This window comes from Podarcis bocagei (genome assembly GCF_964188305.1).
Source record: "Podarcis bocagei genome assembly, chromosome: 4".
Lineage (NCBI taxonomy): Eukaryota > Metazoa > Chordata > Lepidosauria > Squamata > Lacertidae > Podarcis > Podarcis bocagei.
Window position 1 is genome coordinate 75367067 of NC_138128.1, and position 20523 is coordinate 75387589.

The following is a 20523-nucleotide window of genomic DNA, read 5'->3' on the forward strand; positions in this document are numbered from 1 at the left end:
TGCCTTGCTGTGAAATAATGTGATGCAATGTTCAACATATCTCTTACGTCCTGCTATATATGGTTTCTAATAGTTTCAAAAGCAGCAATTAAAAATGATACATTGCTGAACACTATGAGTCATCGGCTGAGTTTCTCAAGATGATGGCGTTAGCTGGAGCTGGGATTTGCTGGATGAATGCCCTTTGGTAATGCAGTAGCTGCTGCATTGTACTGAAGGTTATAATTTATATGGGCTGAAAAGCATAGCTTTTCCTGTAATTGAAAATGTTCTCTAAAGGCATTTCATTGGCAGTCTTCAAGTTAACATAATTTATTAAACTAAAACAACAATGAAAACCATTTTCAATTTATCTTTTCTTTTACTACAGTAGAACATAGTGATGACTGATATCACCCAGAATTGATAGGGCAGGTACATGTAAGCCTGTAATGTGGGGTTGCCAAGTTCAGGAGTGTGCCTCTGTTATCTTGAATAGCTATGTGCATGCCCACATCCTTTCTACCACCACAGTTTTGCAACAGTGAAAGAAGATAAAGCTCATCAATAGCTACCTTCCCCACATTAGCTGTGGCATTGCTTAAATTGTTGGTTTTCAAAGTATCTTCCTGGAAACGCTGTGGTTTCTCAGAGGTGTATTAGCAACTTCCTTGAGATATAATCTGTAATGTTGCACAAGGATCCTTGAAATACAGCTTGTCAGCAATTATGGTCACATCCACACCATATGTTTAAAGTACATTGATACCACTTTAATAGTCATGACTTCCCCTGGGAATAAGAGTTTCCCCTCAAAGAGGTACAGTTTCCATCTTAACAAACTACAGTTCCCAGGATTCTTGAGAGGGGGAAGGCATGTGCCGCTTATGGGGGAAATGTATGGTGTGGATGTGACCTAAGATAGAGCTGGGTGTCCCAAGCCCACCTCAGATTGCCTTAGAAAGAATATGAGATCTTTCCAAAAGAGAGGGGGGAGTTTTCCTCTCCAAGTCAATCTGAGAGCTCATAAAAATGTCCTCCAACCCCCACTATCCACTTCAATCTACCAAAGGCCTCCCAACCAGTTCTCCACCCACCAACCTTACCAGTCCCTTTCAATCAGTAGAAGTGGCTGGAGCAGCAGTGATAGTGTACAAGGGCAGCAGTGGAGGGAGGTTTTCCCCTTCCCATCCTCCTTTACCATCCCCAAGGCGCTCTGGATAACAGCATCAGGCAGAAAACCAAGGGATCAAGAGAGAAGTAGTTTCCTTGAGGGCTGTTGGCTATCTTTGCTGCTTAGGAGGTCAGGACTTCAATGCAAATCTTCTGTTCTTGCTGGTGGCCAGGGTTCCAACCCATGAGCGTGTATGTTTGTACAAATCACAGGTTTAAGAGTCACCCGATTGCATACTGCTAGTCCTGGTTACAAATCCAGGAAGGAAGATCAGGTAAAACAGTAGTCAGGTTCCAGCAAGGCACAGTCAGGTGTAGTAGACTTTAAGTTCAGATAAGCAAGGTCACACAAGAAGTTAAATCCAGATAAGCAACAAAGGCAAACAAAGAAAGTGGGTAGCACCTTGGATGCCACCTAAACTCGGAAGCAGACTTTAATGCTTCTCTGTCAGTAAATCCCCACAGAGAACTGCAGTGTCCTTTGATAGCTAATCCCACTCCTTGTGAGAGGCACCTCTGCTCTTTCAGCAGCCACTGGTTCCAGGGGAGAGGGAAGGCAAGGCTTCTAAGCTGGAGTCCTTCAAGCCTGAGAAAGGTAATAAATATGACCTCTTGAGGGTGGAGGGTGCTGGAACTCCAAAGGTGGTAGGAATATCAAAAGGCATAGTTTCCTACTGGCCTTAGAGAGTCTTGAATCTGTGGCCTCTTCCATTGAGGATGGGAAGTCAGAGCCCTGAATCATGACAGCAATGCATGGAGTGGACCATCTACTAACTGAGTAGACCTGGGCTTGCACCAATGCGACACAGATTGAAGAATGCTGAAGCCCACTAAACTTGATGGTCTTAATCTTACTGAATAGGATTTAAGTACCAAGACAACCAGGGACACGGGTGGGGCTGTGGGTTAAACCACAGAGCCTAGGATTTGCTGATCAGAAGGTCGGCGGTTCGAATCCCCGCAATGGGGTGAGCTCCCATTGCTCGGTCCCTGCTCCTGCCAACCTAGCAGAATCATAGAATCATAGAAATGTAGAGTTGGAAGGGGCCCTGAGGGTCATCTAGTCCAACCCCCTGCAATGCAGGAATATGCAGCTGGTCCATACAGGGATTGAACCTGCAACCTTGGTGTTATCAGCACCATGGTCTAACCCAAGCAGTTCAAAAGCACATCAGAGTGCAAGTAGATAAATAGGTACCACTCTGGCAGGAAGGTAAACGGCATTTCCGTGTGCTGCTCTGGTTTGCCAGAAGCAGCAGCTTCATGCTGGCCACATGACCCAGAAGCTGTATGCCGGCTCCCTCGGCCAATAAAGCGAGATGAGCGCCGCAATCCCAGAGTCGGTCACGACTGGACCTAATGGTCAGGGGTCCCTTTACCTTTACCAAGACAACCACAGACTTGTAGAGTTGAATGGGACCACAAGGTGATCTAGTCCAACCTCCTGCAATGTAGGAATCTTTGACCCAGCATGGGGCTCGAACCCACAACCCTGAGATTAAAAAGCTCATGCTCTACCAACTGAGCTATCCCTCAGGGATTGTTCTCTGTCTTTCAGCCTTTGTTGTTTACCATACAATGGAGAGCAAGGAAACACTGGCTTGCTTCCAGAGATCCTGGATGCTTCTGTTGGTGGAAGAAAGGAGGCAACTTCTCTCCCTGTCTGCAAATGTTCTTTATGGGGGTTGGGGGAGCCACTCCAGATTAGTGTGTGGGGAGGTTGTATGGGAAATCTGCTAACAGAAGGAGCCCTTTCATTCATGGAAGAGCAAATATGGATCCAAGCCACTGAGAGTCTGAATGAGATAAGGACTGTAAATGTATATATAATATAAATTGTTTTATTACCCCCCCCCCCGCATGTCCAGCATGTTTTACTTGAGGATGGGAATTGTAATCTTCATTCCCAGTGGTTAAGTAACAGTGTCGTTTCCTCTCTGGTTTAAAAAGCAGAATCAAGAACAGGATTTATTATTATTTTTGGTTCCATAAGCCAATGGCATATTTGTTTGTTTGTTTTTCATTCCGGAGATCTGATTTTTGAGTTTAAACTATATTGCCTGTAGAAAGGAAAGTTTCCTTATTAATAGTTGTAAACAAGCACATCTTAGATGCAATTGTGTATTACAGCTACTTTATAATTTCAGATATTCACATTCAAATTGGCTCTTTGGGATTAAACATAAAACCCCACATAGCTGAGTTTTTGGTTTTTTAAAAAGCCAAAATCCTGACTGTTCTTCTTTTAACCTTGTAACTTTATTGTAGCTAGTGTCATTGTATTAAATAACATTTTATTAGGAAAACCGAAATGAACTGAATTGTTAAGGTCAAGCTGTAGGCTTCAGGCATTCTGCCAGCAAAAGCTCGATTTGTACCATGCTGTTTTCGGTCTCTGCTGGCCTGATCCTCTTAACATTCCAGGGATAGAAACCCAGTTTAAGTGAACAGAACTTGCACTGGTAAAGCAGCTTGGATAATTGGTTATGTGACAGTAAATTATAGTTTATGATCAGGCTTATGTTTCAGATTTGTTGCGACAAGTCACAGACATTAAGATAGTAATCAGGGAAAATTCAAGTTGTTCAAAGCAAATTGCACAGCATATTGTAAATAGACAATGGCTAGCAATATGATTGAGATCTTAGGCTTTCCTATCTTTATCTTTATTTGCAATTACTTTTCCATCAGTGGTTCAAAAGTTCTGATTGACATTCTTCTTCTTTCCCTATAAAGCCAGCTTTCAGATGAGTGCACCACATGATGCTAATTCTAGGTTTACTTTTAGTGCAGCTGTACAGAAAGATTGTGTGGGGGGGGGATGTTAAACATTACAGTTTGAATATGACTTGCTAGTAGCTGTAATAAAAGGTTTAACACCAGTGTAGTTAATCCATAATATACCCATAACATTAAGTCTGACTTTGTAGAAATAGACTGTTATTATACAGCATACTTTCTAAAAATGATTATGTATATTAAAAAGCCTTCAGAATAGGAGTGTATTGAAATTATTTCTCATTTTCTTCTAAAGGAAAAGTATTATGTCAGGACAATAAAAACACATACTCATACTATCAACATTTGAAAATCCAGATTTACAGGCTCACTCTCCCACCCCCAACTTTCTGATCTTTGGGTAAATACAGATTAACAATTTACCAGATAGTAAAATGTATTGAAATACTTGTTTAAAGAAGACTACAATTTCATGCATTAATGGGGGGGGGGGGTAGCAAGGAAGAAGAAGGCTATGACATCATGAAAACAAAGGGTGTGGTTTGTGGCAGCTTCTTTCAAGGAGAGGAATCGCAATGGGCAGATCCATCTACTTTCAGTCTATGTCAGCTGCCCACGTTTTCATTCCTAAATCCATTTAATCTGTCTTTTTTCAAGTACAAATATCATAAAATACACCTTTCTAAATATATTTCACCCTAAATTAGAATTTTTAATGCATTTTATGCTTTTGGTTACATTTCTTAATCCAGTAACCATACTGCAGACCCTCCAAGTGTCCACGGACATCCCTGATTTAGAGAAGCTGTCCCAGTTTCTGATTTGATCCTGGAATGTACCACTTTACCTTAGGACATCCCTATTTTCATTGGTGAAAAGTTGGAGGGGATGAAGTTATCCAACCCCTGAGCCGTCTGATGGCAATTCTGTATAGGGAAGCTTTTTAAAAATATTTAATGTTTTTATATATGTTGGAAGCTTCCCAGCGTGGCTGGGGCAACCCAGTAAGATGTGTGCGGTATAAATAGTAAAATTATGGAATGGGATGTTGGAATGGGATGTCCCTATTTCCATCGGAAAAATGTTGGAGGGTATGATATTGCAGAATTTGCATAAAACACCACACATTTTTATTATGACCAGACAGCTTGAGAGAAACCAGATCAGGCATTTGGTTTGTGGCTGCACCACCCCACCCCACCCCACCAGCAGCTTCCTTATCTTCTCTTAGAGAACTGATATTTGGTCAGTTTATTATACTTGCAAAAGAGCTGAAGGGCCTATCAAAACAGAACTCTTCAGCTAGAAGCTCAGATACTGCACATACAAGCCAGAGCTGTGTTTGCTAGATCAACACAAAGAACTCTGGGTCACAATTTTTCAATTCCTTTGCTAACTAATTACGCATAAAGTCAGTTATTGCCAACTCAAGGGGGTTTTTGCCTGCAATTTTCTTTGAACTGTGGAATCTTAAGAGAGAATGACCACATGCCAGGTAATGCTGACCTTTCTGGATGCGCTGTTAAGGAAGCACGGTGAGTGAGCCATCTCCTTAGGCAATCAATCAGCCTCCCATAGAACACTGGAGATATATATATATTATTCACAGTTTATTTTCCCCACTCCTGTTTGAGATCTCAGTGCAGTTTGAATGGGAGCAAATTCTTATTTCAAATAAAAGAAAATAAAAAGAAATAAAAAGATACGGGAAAGGAAATGTCATCCTAGCCATTCCATAGTGAGATGAGGTTCCTTAATTAATCAAATGTTACCACTATGGGGGACAAATCTAACTGAATATGGGTGTTCACTTTGTGGCCTAATGATCATGTAGTTGACACGGTTTTTCAGCATAATGCAAGATGCATTTATTTGATTTACCTTATGTTCACTTAAAAAAAAATCTTTTAACAACCAAGGTGTCATTTTTTATTCAAACTTCATTCATTTTATTTATTAAGCTTGATTTGCTGTTTTAAGTAGTAATTTAGGGAAGCTGCCCATAATAAATGTTGTACAGTTGTTTCCCATATCCCATGTGTTACAATAGTGATTCTCATAGCAGCATAGATTACATACGCTGTCTACGTGTGTTTTAAAACACTCCCATGCACACATTTGTAAACCTTGATTGGGTTTAAAAACATAGCAGTTTTCAGAGTAAGGTATTTAACTGGAAATGGCTGCAGCTTCTTTCTTTAATCTTTCTCCTTCCAGAAATATCCCCAGCCCCTTTAAGTGCCTGGGAGCAGCCTCAGCCTTTGGCAAGCCATGCCATCCTGTTTTCTCACAATGCTACACTGGCTGCAAGAGTGTGTCATTATGATGCAGCATTATTCTAGGCGCACAGTGTGCAGAGAGTGGGGTAGATGACAGTCTTGTTTATTTATTAAAGCTACTGAGCACTTGCACATCAAGAAAAGAAGCAGAGAGTCCGTTTCAGTGACAGCTTACTCGCCCTCTCTCCCTTGGCTGGGCACCATTGCTATGACTTGAGCAGTCTTTGGTTAACACAGATGGGAAGGAATTTTGCCCTCCACATTACTGGTCATTGTGGAGGGCATCCTCATAGCACTGGGTCACATTTCTGTGTTGTTACACCTCTCTATACAGGCTGACCATGGTTTTATGGGTTTCTGGTCTCCTAATCTTGCCCTCACTCCCTACCAGCCATGGACTACAAATAAAATGTGGCCTGTTTTTCACCAATACATGTCTCTGCATTGGGCTCCTGAGCACTTATTCCCTGATCAAATGCAAAAGGATATTGCATTTTGTTTTTGTTTTTAAAACTTTGTTATGTTTTCCCCCCTACAACAAACCTTTAGTCCAATTCTTTTGGACTAAACAAAGCATCTGGATATGTATATATTTTATATATGCACAAGCCAATCATTGACTAAGAGGTACTTTTTCTAAGCTCCCCACTGGTGAGCTTAATAGCAAACCACACAGGACATTAATGAGGTTACCCTAATTATTCTAAGACACAACTGAATAGCAACAAAATGGTAGAGTATAATTGCTCTTGGATAAGCTAAGGATCCCCAGGATATTGTAAGCAAATGATGATAGATCCAGGGATTCTTGCCCCATTCTGAGTTTCATACTGTACCCTTGGTGTCTCAGTCTGGGAGGAACAGAGGGGAAAGAATTCACTGATGTGTTTTTAAGAGTTGCTAGTTCATATCCCTGCATGCCCTCTTTCCAAGGAGAGTGAAGGAGCAGGAGGATTATTCTGCACAGACAATCTGTATGTAAATTATAAGAGGCTCAATCTTCCACTGTCTAAATAAACAAGATAGATGTTTTAGTGGTATTTGCTACTTTTTCTTTTTCTTTTTACTTTCTGAGTAAAATAAAGCTAAATGCATGCTTTCTTTCCCTTAAATCTCCCTCCCTCCCTCCCTTGAAAAGCTCCACCTTCTGCAGCTTGAACACATGCCTTTTTGCTGTTTTTGTTTTGCTAAAACTGCGGAAAGTTTAAGGTTTGAACTCTTGTCAATTACACTCCTATCAGTTTGAGCTCTTTTCTACATAGTTTTAAGGACATGGTTTCAGTCAAGGGTAGGGAACCCTTTTTCTGTTGGTAGGCACTCTCCCTTGTGGGTATTCCTCATGGGTCACATGCCTGTGGAACATAGGAAACTGCCATACGCTAAGCAAGTCAGACCATTGGTCTATCTAGATCGGTAATATATACAGTGACTGGCAGTAGCACTCAAAGAGTCCCACCTGGAGATGTTGGGCATCGAACCAGGGACCTTTGGAATGCAAAGCAGGTGCTCTACCACTGAGCAGGGGTCCTTTCCTGTGAGTGGGACTGGACTGAAAAGTGAGTAAAACCAGGGCTAAAAATGGATAGAGCTCACTCACTCACTTGCTCATTCCTCCCTTCCTCTGTTTTAACCCTTCTTGCCACCTATGTGAAATTAGGCCAAGAGGTGCATGTGTCCCTAGGGCCACAGATAGCCTACCCATGGCTTAACTGGTGACAGCTGCCTTGCATTATGTGAAGGTTGCCATTGGTCCTACCCACACTGTATTCATATACAGCATATATACTGGGATGATGTTGGTGATGATCTGTTTAGATACAGTACTATATGTATTCATAGGTTTGACAGGTGATGGCCTTTCCACATTTACCTTTTTATAGTGCTGTAGTTGCACCTTGATTCAGCGTTCTTAAGATTGAATTTGTAGCTGATTATCTGCATCTTTGGAGTGAGTCTAGGGTTTTCCTTTCCATATTAATGGCTGTGTTGTGCCCAAACTGAGAAAAGTTCCATGGCTATAGTCACATCTCTTACATACCCTCATGTTCCTCCAGCCAGTAAATGTTGGAATAATGAGCATGCACACAACCATAGCCTTTTATTTTGGTTTTAACGTCTAGTACTCTTGCATTCTAACCTTGTGGGAGTATAGATTAGAAGAGGAACCATGTGATTGCTTGAGCTATGGTGAACCTGACTACTGCAATGGAATTTCTTCTGCAACTAATGATTGTTGTCAAGGGAAATATTTTGACTCAGTACCAGTGTCTCGAACATCTGTTTCCTCAGGCAAACCTATCAGAGGGTCTTCTTCTTCTTTGGTGATCACTCATAGCCAAGTAAGATTGTCTTCCATAAACACGGTTTTAACAATGAGTCCGTAAGTGACTGTGGAGGTCAGTTCTGGATCCACACGTCCTTCTACAGTGGGGACATTGGTTTCCGGGCAGGATTTGATCATGGTGTGGATTTGCCAAGCGTGCCTTCCTTTTAGCATGTTTCTCCCTTTTGTCCTGAGTTCGAGTGTCTTCAAAGCCCATGACACCTTTGGTATAGGCTGTTCTCCAACTGGAGCACTCGCAGGCCAGTGTTTCTCAGTTGTCGGGTAGCTGTGCAAAACAGACATTTCCCAAGCCTCACCCACTAACCACATCCCCTCCACCCAGAAACTGGAATGGATGCTTGCACACATGCCACACAAGTGAACATGTTGAGGATCCATTCTGGATCTTTCTCACACACATACACATATTGATAGGAGAGGAAAAAACAGGTTTTTTCAGTACATTATTCTGGAGCAGTAGCTCAACTATGATGTTGTGTGGCAGCATGCCAAAATACCCCAAAACCTGGGAACCATACAACTTTAAATGGTAGATGTAGAAAGACTTTATAATAGGCCACCTGGGGGTGTTACCAGCTAGAATATTGCTGTTGGGGCACCGCCTGCAGGTGTGATGCTGCTTTCTCCTCATGCATTCAGTAAACACATGAGGAGGTCTCTTGAACAATCGGATTGCAGTACATGAGTCTGGAACTCACTGAACAGTAATTCATGGCATATTGTTGAATGCTAAAATCCTTTCTCTTTCTCTGAACCATTATTAAAATGCAATATAAAAATATTGATGAGGTAGGAAAAATGTTGATTTAAATGATTGCTGCTTGCATTCCAGCTGATTCATAGTGGATTGGAATGGATTGCAGCCAACTTACTTTTATTGACTCTCTCTCTAGATTAATCAACTAATAGATGTTTTCCATCTACAGCCAGCCTTGTTGCATAAGCCAAATTGACTTATAACCTAAAAGATAGGCAATGAAATGAGAATTGATGATGGCAACTCAGAATTATTATACTTGGTCTTAATAAAGATGAGTGGAAGGAGATCAAAACAAAAATTAACAGAACAGAAAAATCAGAACAGATGTGAATCTCTTTCTCATCCCGAGGTACTTAAAAGCAAGGGATGTCCTCCCAGGCAATGATATTGAATTTGCTCAAGAAAGTTTGATTATATGCTGTGACAGGAGAGGGTTAGCACAAAGAATATACTGAAGAATATACTGATGAGCCAGCTGGTCTCTTCTTATTTCTCTCCGATGTCTCTTGTTTACATCTTGAACTTCAGACTATATATTAAAAACAAGAAGCCTTAAATTTTTGCTGGCATACTTTTTCCAGTTTAGCAACAAATATATTTTATTTCACCATCATAATTTCAAATGTTGCTCTAACAAGCATTTTCACTCCTCACTTTTCAGCAGGTACCACCTTAAAAAATTCTGTATCTGCCAGGGATTCTAGCTGACACCTAGCTTGGTGAGCTACCTTGGACTATGTGTGCTCCAGCCTCACAAAAATATCCAGGTTCAAAGGGGAATAAAGCCATGCAGCATCATTCCCTACAATTGGTAGAATCCTCTTGATTGGCCCAGCTCAAGTATAAATATCGAGTGTCTGAGCATCATTATCTCATGGTCAACAGAGCACTATCTGCTGCTTGCAGGTTCTCTGCATCTTGAGATGTAGATTCATATATGGGTACCAATGGCCCAGTCTGAATCCAAAACATTATCAGTCTCTGCACTCCTGCTCTCCGTATTGTATAATGATTAAATCTGTGGGTGATCACTTAGTGGATCAGTTAGAACAGGAAACCAGTGCAGTGCCCCTTCCTTACTGTTTCCCTGGTCTCCCTGACCCCTCCTGAAGCAACTATTAAAGCAAAAAAGGCTGAAAGTCATTGGGTACACTACATTCAGTTAAGTGTAATGTGTAGCTTGGCCCCAAACCTGGATTAGGTGCAAGTTTGCTGCTTTAAATGACTTGTGAATTGCAACCTTAATGTCAGTCTGCACTTACTATCCAACAAAGACACAGAGGACAAATTTCACTGCCACGGGTAGACATCACATTTGTGTCAGGGTTTGGTATTGCAGATATAAAGCAGTTACAATAGAATATTTCCACAAAACCAGTGTCTTCACCTGAGCAATTATGTAGGAGCAGCAGATGGCCATTATCCTCTGACAATATTTTATTGGCATCTCTGAAATGGATAGTACTTAGCAATGTATAATCTGATGTGATGTTCACTCTGTTATTCACATTGCACAAGAAGTAAAAACATTGCAAAGATGTCTGCAGTCATATAATGCTAATGGAGCAAGGGGGGGAACCTAAAATTTAAGTGTTCATCTATTTGTTTCAAAGTGAATTTAGTCATCCTATAAAAGCTGGTGAATTAACTGGGGCCCTCTAGCTATTGATGGAAAACTTGTAACAACATTATCAGGAGAGATGCAAAACTTCATCTTTACTTTTAAGGTGTCACTTCAAGTGACCTTGAACAAGTTGTTTAGCTACCATTTTTTGGTCTTTCTCCCTCTAATTGTCAAGAAGATTGCCAGGTGCATGTAGTAGTTTACCAAGTGCTTGGACAACTTTAAGAAACCTCTCGTGATTTGCACATATATCCAATTGCCAGCACACCAGGAAGATGAGTCAAGACGACCAAATGTGGATAAATAGGTTATATTTATTAAATATAACAACTTGAGGATCTGCAAAACAAATTTTAACTAGTCAGATTCAGCCAATATAACCAAATCAAATTAAGTCCGGGCAGGTGTTCATTAATAGAAATTACCTCCATAACATGGTCAAGTTAACAGTCTCACACTGTGTACACGCTACAAGGTTTCCTAAGATTCCTCCCTCCCTGCTGCGTGGACCTTGGGTGTAAGAGCCCAACAGGCACATTGTGGCCCCATTGGCCAACGTTCACCCCGATGTGTTCATCAGGCCAAAGGGTACCCCCCAGCACCTGCAGGCCATGCCTGACAACAGTGACTAAGGGATGCCCACAACCCAACACTGATTCAGATAAGTGTTCCATTCTTTCTGAAATCATCTCACTTGCCTGGACTACATGCCAACTAGCCAAATTTAAGGAATACCAACAAACATCACCCAGCAGTGTGGAGTAGGCAAAAAAGAGGAGACCCAGAGCCAATTAGGGTCTCCCCCCCAAAAAAATCCTACTCAGCCCCTGGAAAACAGACAACTAGTCTGTGGGTCCATGCTGCAAAAGGGAAGGAGGGTGGTTGCTGAATAAAGAAGAGGGAAGAGTGTGGGACAGAACAGGCTTAATAGCCTGTCACCACCTCTCCTCATTGGGCTAATCACTCTCAGGCCATAATGTCATGTGGCAAATACACCCATCCACCTATAAATGGGGTGATAGGCATTGTAACAATCCTTTCTCACCAATGTCTGACTAAGAATAGAGAGGTTTCTGCTGTTCAAGTGGTTCAGTTAAGGCATAAAGTTTGGAAGGCTTAACTTCCAGATTGATTGAATGAATGCATGAATCTATGTAGGGATACCCTTGAAGATGCAGCCAGTGCAAAATGTTGCTACTTAACTGTTAAGTGAAGCCTCCCATCAGATCTGAGTAAATCTGAGCCAGATAGCCTTACTAGGTACCTAATTCAAATCTCATCTTCAGCCCTCTTTCTGCACTGTAGACCTTCTTTGTAAAGATTGCTGAGGGAAATGTATATGACATGCTTCAGAAATGCTATATGAATGCTAATGATTACAGAATCACCACAATAAGCCCGTTGCTTTCTTATTCTCTTTCTATGTAGACTATATTGTCTTTATATTCTTGTCCAATATTCCTTACTGTTTTTCTCATCTCTGGGAGGATAGATTTAAGTCTGTGAACCAGAGTAGTGATTAGCTGCACTCCTAAAATAAGTCAAATAGGTCCCTTGGTTCTGGTAATTTCCTTATTAATAGACACTAATTTTAGTAAAGACTTATCCCTTTTCCTCTCCATTTTTGGCTGTTGTAGAAATCTTAGAAACAGAATTTATCTTTGTATCATGGGGAAGATACAAAAAGTACCTTCACACTGACAGTGTATGAGACCCACATGATCCCCAGCCCCACTTCAGTAACAATGGGGAAGTGTCAAGGATTGCCCCACTCCATGAGATCTTGCTGGCTCAATGCAATTTTCCTAAGTCTTCCCTTGTATTAAGGGGTCACTTTTCCATTTGTAAGGGGGTCCTGTTGCTTTGCTGTGCTTTCCTTTCCAGAGATTAGATGTGCTTTAGAGCAAGTTAGGCATCAACATGAGTCTTCTTCATCCTATTATTTGAACATTGAAATTTAATATTTGTAATTTACATGGCAATGGCTAGACGCAAGAAAAATGATCTATAGTCTCTGTTGGAGGTTGTAAGTTTATTATGTGGGATGAAGTTTGACATTTTGGTCTGAAGTGATGGAGCATAAATAGAGATGATTGTTGGATGCCATTAATATTGTCAACTGTTATTCTGTTTTTGTTTAACCAGGCAGGGGTAGATTGTACATTATCTTTCTGCCTCAGATACCATCATGTCATGGGCTAACCTTAAAAAGTCAAGAGGCACGTGAAACTAATCTCAAGTGGGGGATATCCAGACTCCAGCCTTCACTCAGCTGTGAAGCTGACTAGATGGCCCAGGGCCAGTCACTTTCTTTTAGCCTAAACTACTTCACAGAACTGCTGAGAGAAGGGGAGAGAAGTCAGATAAAGATGTAATGAAACAAACAAACAAAAATATTAAAATGAAATAAATGGAAGGAAGCTTTAAAAGACACGCCCCCTCAAAAAGGTGTGAGAAAGGATGGAAAATGTGTGATGCTTCAGGTGTTCATGAACATTTTACGCAGAGTTAGCTAAAGGCTGTTTGGACCAGCCTGCACTGACATAAGTGAAATGTTAACTTACATGCCAGTGGACTGGTTTGATTAATTTCATATATCCTCAGTGATAGCTTGGTCTATATAATCATGTTTTGCTGTTTCTCTTTCACACAGAAAGTCATATCCTTGAGGATGTAAACAAATGCATCATTGCCCTAAGAGAACAGGATGCCGATGATTTAGATCGCGCAGCTGGTGCCATCCGAGGGCGTGTGGCTAGAGTGGCACATATTGTTTCTGGTGAGATGGACAGTTACGAGGCTGGGGCCTACACTGAAGGAGTGATGCGAAATGTGCAGTATCTTACAAATGCTGGTATGTATCCATTCTGTCCTAGGTTTTGATTTGCGTTGAATTTTTGTAGAGAAAATCCAAACACCAGCAACTGAAGGGTTTTTGTTTTTTAAGGGTAAGGTCCATCCATATGAAGATAACAGCCCAAATTTATTTAACTTCCATCCTGCCAGAGCTTAGTTTTCCTCCTTATGACACCCAGATTTTTACATTCTGAAGTGTGGGGCATGCTCTTCTTTGTATAGACCTAGCTATCGTAATGGAAAGAAGTGTCTCTGTTACAGCTCCAATCAAGTAATGCTTTGGATGTTTGACCCATAATTTGACCTGTCAATTTAGCAAGTGCTTTTGGAGTGTGGTGTTAGAATTCCTGCTCCATGATTGCAGTCATGGGATTGTTGTCTTTCACATGACGGTATGTGTTTTGACTCCACAGAGTGGGAAGTGATGGAGACAGGATGTTTGTGTTACTTTGTTCTGTGAAGTGGGACTATTGTCCTTTGTTCTTTTTCTCTTTGCTGTCTGATGCTAGAGAGAGAGAGGTGCTCCGTGTGTGTTTATATGTGTGTTGCAGTGCTCCGTGTGTGTTTATATGTAAATAAAGTAGATTAGCCAAAATGCTGAGTTGTTGAGGTCTGTTACGCAAGTTGCATAAACTCTGCGGATCCCTAAGTGTACCAGTGTTGGTTGGCATCGGTCGCTGTGATGTTCGGGCTGAAGAAAGCTTATGAAGCTCTGAATGATCAACCAGGAGGGAGGGAACATGCCAGTCGGGCATGTGTCTCTGACAGGGTTCTACTTGAGTGTAGGCAGAACTCCTGACATGTGGTGCTACTGCCTGCTTCTGCACATTAAAGTTCCATAGCTGGGTTGCTTAGGGTAGATGTTATGGCCTGCTACTGCTGCCTCGATGCAGTGAAGCATAGAATCAAGTTGCCAGAGTGCATGAGTATTTTTTTTTAAATGATATTTATTGAAAGTTTAAGATTACAGAAAAAAGTAAGAAAAAGAGAAAAAAGAAATTAAACAATACAAATCAATACATATAAAAAGAACAAAGCACACAATACATCAAAACAAAAACAAAAACAATTAAAAACACATCCAATATTTCCATATCTTTATCTTTCATTAACTTGTTTCATCGACCTCACACCTCCCTTTTTTGTATTCTAGTTATTATTTCAGCAAATCCTTTCCATCTTTTCTGTCATTCCCACTATTTTCTGTCATTTAATTGTCTTAATTTATTTTAACCTTATCTTACCATGAAAAACCCTAAAACTTATTTGTACATAACTCCTTATAACATTTCTACTAAAGCCGTATAGTTTCATTCCAACATTTTTCTAACACTCATTAATTTTACAATATTTCTCTAAATAAATTTTTAAACTTTCTTCCAATCTTCATCCACCGTCTCTTCTCCCTGGTCTCGGGTTCTGTCAGTCCTTTCTATCCATTCCATATAGTCCATCAACCTGGTGATCTTCTGTCCGAGGCTCTTAACTCTTTTCCATGTCCCTTCTGCAGATCTTCTTCATATTTATACCTGCACTTTACTTTATCTTCTGCTGATCTTGTTCTTAATTTCCTTCCTTTAGCACTGAGGAGTAGATCTCGGGGAGACTCCAACCTAATAATGTCTTTATCCCTTCTCAACAGGTCAGCCCATTCTCCATAGTCAGAACTAAAATCCAAAGAATATTTCAAGGCATGTTTCAAAATCCCTCCAAAGTTAAAGGCCCCCACCACTCCAATCTCCCCCTGGCCCAAAACCAGATCCCAAAAGCCAGAACATGCCTGCATAAGGGGATCTATCCAACTTTCCTTCTCCAATCCAAGCGGGACTCCATCTCTCCAAATCTGGCTTTCTCCAGATTCAGTCATCAAAAACAACAGCTTATGTTCATACAAGGTCGAGGCTCTCTCCACTTGTATTACTTGAGGTTCAACAACAATCTCCTCCTTTATCTTCTCCACAGCTTGCCATGTCAAAACCGATTCCTGGGTCGGTTCCTGAGTAGTTTCTGTATAAGTATTCACTTTTTGTCCCAAATCAGTCATTTTTTGTCCAAAATTGTCAATTTTAGTAATCATCACATCCGTCTTCTCATGAAGCTGTTCCAATAAAGCACTTGTCTTGCAAAAAGCAATCACTAAGGCTTCTTCTGTCCACATTCTTGTCCAAGGTCAATGTCTAATTCTCATGGTCTTTAATCTCTGCAGCTGGAGAATTCCCCAGCTCCACTCCTGCAACAGTTTCAAAAGCACCCTCTAGGGGAAACAATTTCTATTTGTATCCGTCCTTTTAAAAGCAGGTCCAGCAACAAAGTTATTTTTGATTTTCAGATATTTTGCTCCTTTTAAGTGCAAAAGGAAACATTGGAATCAATATGTTTCTCTTATTTAACTATCTGTCAACATACGTTTTATTCACAGTCAATGAACTTTCCCAAAACGTCGGTCTTCCTGGCAGCCCGTTCCCAGGTTCAAAACAGTGGTAATTTATCTTTCTTCACTCTTTCTCCTGCAGGCTTAAACGATCTAAAATTCCCCCCCTCTTCTCCTGCTTCCAAGGAGGGTTTAGTAATTTTAGCTGATGGAGATTTAATCCTTTACAAAAGACTTTCCAGACTTTAGCTTGCAATGTCTTTGCTTCAATCTATTAACAAAAGCGGAAGGCGGACTTCCTGTTTGGAACCTTCCCGCTTCGGTGCCAAATTAAGTTGTTTAATAATCCAATTTTCCGTTCTACTCACAGGTAGTTGTTTAAAGTCCAATTGTCCACAGGAAAAAGTCAGTGCTCTCCGGCAACAGCAGTGCGGCTTCACTCCGTGAAAAGAGCAGTCGATTCGAAGCACCGCGCCGCTCACCCCACGTCGCTCCGGATCCCCAAAACCGGGTTTCCCCGCGAGTGGGGAGGCGCAAAAGGTGCCAGCCGAATCCCACGTCCACAGGCTTCTCCCGCCTGTGGTTTTTAATGGGTCTCCGCCTCGCTGTGGCGGTCCAGACCCTGATTTCCACGAAGCGGATTCCTCCCGATCAGAGGAAATCCGCCATTGCCGGAGGCGCTAACCCGGAAGTCAGAGTGCATGAGTATTGTGACATTAGAGCGGTTCCCTAGCCAACCCTGCAAAGTAGGCTTGCAGTCCTGTGGAACCCATACTAGACCTTTCTTTTTGATGCTATCACCTGTGTTTGGGTCACATAGGGCAAGGGAGCACGAATCCTACTGCATGAATTTTGTATTCAAATATGCATATTCTCCCGAAACACACATTCCTAAATGTGTGTTTTTTTAAAGAAATATTCAAATTGAATACCTTTTGTGCAAAGAAATGCTTAGATTTGGGAAAGTGTGAAATCCAAAGCATGACTATATTCCAGTCCAGACATTAGTTTGGGAGGTGTGGATCCAAACAGCTCATATCAGAATTAACAAAAAAACTAATTCCTGAAGCATCCCCAGTTGCTTCTCTTTCTCCCCATTCCTCCCTCTATTCATTCTTCTGTGACACTCCTCAGGAAGGAATAGGTGAGAAATCTTGTGGCACAACACAGTTTTCTCATTATTTCTTGAATGGAATGACTGGAAATGATAGAAAAAGCTCGGCTTTTGTGTAAACTTCAACCCTTCCTCATTGTAACTTGGTTCAAAGTCACTTTGAATTGGCACTGACTGCTGTTCCATTGCACATCTATGACAGTAATGTACCAGAGTCTAAATCCATATATAGCAAAAGGCAGCCATAAATAAGAGGCTTTGGGTTGCAAAAAAATTGGCACACTTCACTAATGTGTTACACACTGAGTTTATAACATCTGAATCCAGCACCCTTAAATTATTCAACTAAAATTCATAAGAAACATTATTATAAATGGTTCATGACTTTTGGACCATATGTTGTAAATAAATATGAAATCCTAAAAGATAAGGAAAAGCATACTGAAAGCAAAATACAACTGGCTCTAAAAAGCTAGATCCAGCAAGCAATGATACAGCTAGTTTTTCCATGCAGAAAGTAATCAAATATTTAGAAGCAGCTTGTCCAAATGTGCATCACTGAATCCATTTCTTTTCCAAGAGGGCCTACATTTTGCTGTTACATCAGCAGCTTCTGCCTCAGAGGTGGTTACCCTCTTCAGCCAGAGATCATTGCCTTATTGCAACCACTCTGAAAATTGTCCCTTAGGGGCAAATAGTAGCACTGGGAAAAGCTGTAGAATGAAAGGTTTTAAGAAGAGCTCCCTGAGTACCATGGCGCCTATCTGGGTTGAGGGCCCCAGTAGTGGTTTTTACTAATCAAGAATAGTGCCTGGTACTCCAAGTGTCATTGCACCATAGAGTTGCATAATGGCAGCCCAATATTGGCAGTTTTATTTTCCTATCCCTTTCCATATCGTGAAATACAATAGCTGCAAAGACAGCAACTGAACACCAAATTCGATGTTGGGGGATCATTACATATGGCAGTGAAAATAAAACTGCCAATATTGTAATGCTATTATACAGCTGTATATTCTGTGTAAAGTTCTGGCCCCCCCATCTCAAAAAAGGATATTGTAAATCTGCAAAAAATGTATAACCAAATGTTCACAAGATTGGGGCAACTCCCCTATGAAGAAAGGGTTTGGGTTCTTAGTTTAGAAGGAAAAAAAAGGTGAGGGGGTCATATTTGATAGAGATGTGATTGATTGATAAACAAACAAACAAACAAACAAACAAACAAATAAGTAAATGGTGTGGACAAAGTGGATAGAAATACTTTTTCTCCCATTCCAATAACTAGATCTCAGTGTCATCCACTTTAGCTGAAATGTGGGAGCATATAGATGAACTCATTGACCATTCTCAGCCTTCCACTACATGGCATTTGTCATGTCTGGCACTATCATTTATTTTGAGAGAAGAGCAACAACATGGGAAAGGAAGGGCATTCTTCAACTGTGCAGAATCTGAAAACGTAACATAACCTACTGTTAGAAGGCCCTTTTTAAATTTTACTGCCTGTCAGAAAATAGCAGTTAAAGATTAGGGAACAATTTGCGCTCTGATGACTGAATAAAGAGACAAACACACAGGCTGGGGTTGAACTGGGCCACTTTTATTCAGTGAACATAATGAGATCAGCAGAGCGAGTTAGCTATAAAGGGAGAACTCACTTGAACTACAACTGTAACCATTGGACAACACACCCCTGCCTGTTATAGGATTGACATGAACTGGCAGAACTAAGAGGAGGAGGAAGAGGATCCCGGGAAGGGGTGTAGCCAGGACTGGGACACACTGGGGCAAGCTGGGGATGGGGAAGGAGAGGTTGGTGTAGGAAGTACTCACAGGGGGACGGAGGATGACGAGGGGATGGGGGTCAGAGCACAGGACCCAGAGCCAGAGGGGTCCCTGTCTCCATGAACACGGTGAGCTCTGAGGTGTAGGGAGCAATTCCAGGAGGCAGAGGCAGGCAAGGGCCCACAGCCCAGCTCCCTTGGTGGCCAGGTGGGACTCATTATCTCTGGGTTGTGATTCCTCAACTGGAGTAGGCTTGGAGCAGGTGAGGGTCACCTGCCTCGTCAAGCCCAGATGCTGCAATCAGCAGGCAAAGTACAAAAGGGAAGCAGAGCTGAGGGGCTGTGTCTGCTCAGCTGCCCGTGGTTGGGCCATGGCTCGGATCCTGCAGGATCTCTGTGGGACTGTTCTTTGGTTTTTGAGTCTGGACGTGTGGATTGGCCCTGGACTGGGAACTTGGCATACTGACTTGCTGCCAGGTAGGCCAGGGGTTCAAGCCAAGGGTGCTGCTGGGTACTGTTTATCTCCACTGCTTTTTAATATCTACATGAAGCCATTGGAAGTGGTTATTAGGTGTTTGATTTTACGGTTTTCTCTTTTGCAAACCAGTTTGAGGGTTTTCTTTTTAACAGTCAAGTGGTATATGAAATAAATAAATGAGCCACCATTTGGTGCTGCTTACTTATCATAGTTTGTATTGCTAACTTCTGGTTTGATTTTGGTCCATTGTGCTGTGTTCTACACAGAAGATTCAAATTGCTGAGTATCTTTAGATGTATAAATATGCCAATTAACTTAGCGCAAACTTCATGCTTATATTTGTAGGCTCAACATCTGAGTCGAAGCACACTGATTTATTTTAAAGGAAAAGCTTACTTTAATAGCCCTTGAATTGCAAATCATCCATAACCATTGATCTGAAGAGTCACAAATTTGCTGTAAAATACAGCTCCCCATTAAAGTTAGAGAAAGGCTCAACTGAATGACTGTGGATAAGAAAAGATGTGTCCTCAGAGGCAGGGCAGAGGTTTCACCTACAGGACTGAGTGGTGATTTAATAGGTTTATAGATAAACCCTGTATATATTTGTCCCTTAATCCTGCCGAGTTTAGAGAAGAAAATATTTTCTGTGTTCTCAGTTTCTGAATTTGACATTCTGCCCAATCCTGTGCATGTTTCCTCAGAAGTAAGGCCCTTTGTGATCACTGGACTTAACTCCCAAGTGAGGGTAAACAGGATTACAGCCTGTTGAAGCTGTGATGATTCATGGAGCTAAACCTAACCTTTGAGTAGGAATGTATAGGATTGCACTCCAAAGAGCCTAGTCAATTTTGTTTTTTCCTTGTGCTGAAAATTATTTGTCGGCTAGGGCAAGGAAAGCTCCATGACAATAAATGGAATTAAATTACCTGCCTTAACAAAGCATGTCTGCCTTTTCCATTGCCTCCATAAAGCTTGCCTACCTCTGAAAAAAAGTTTTACTGAGCATGTAGTCATTTCAA

At 41.3% G+C, this 20523-nt stretch overlaps 1 protein-coding gene across 5 annotated transcripts in view; it reads left to right on the top strand.

The window, feature by feature from the left end:
* The window catches only part of CTNNA3 (catenin alpha 3), a 559480-nt gene that overhangs the window by 411338 nt on the left and 127619 nt on the right, over nt 1-20523 (top strand). For all 5 annotated transcript variants that reach the window (XM_081190844.1, XM_081190843.1, XM_081190842.1 and 2 more), the window contains one exon: nt 13552-13752. In XM_081190844.1, coding sequence (XP_081046970.1) covers nt 13552-13752 — 201 coding nt within the window. The remainder of the gene's footprint in view (nt 1-13551; nt 13753-20523) is intronic.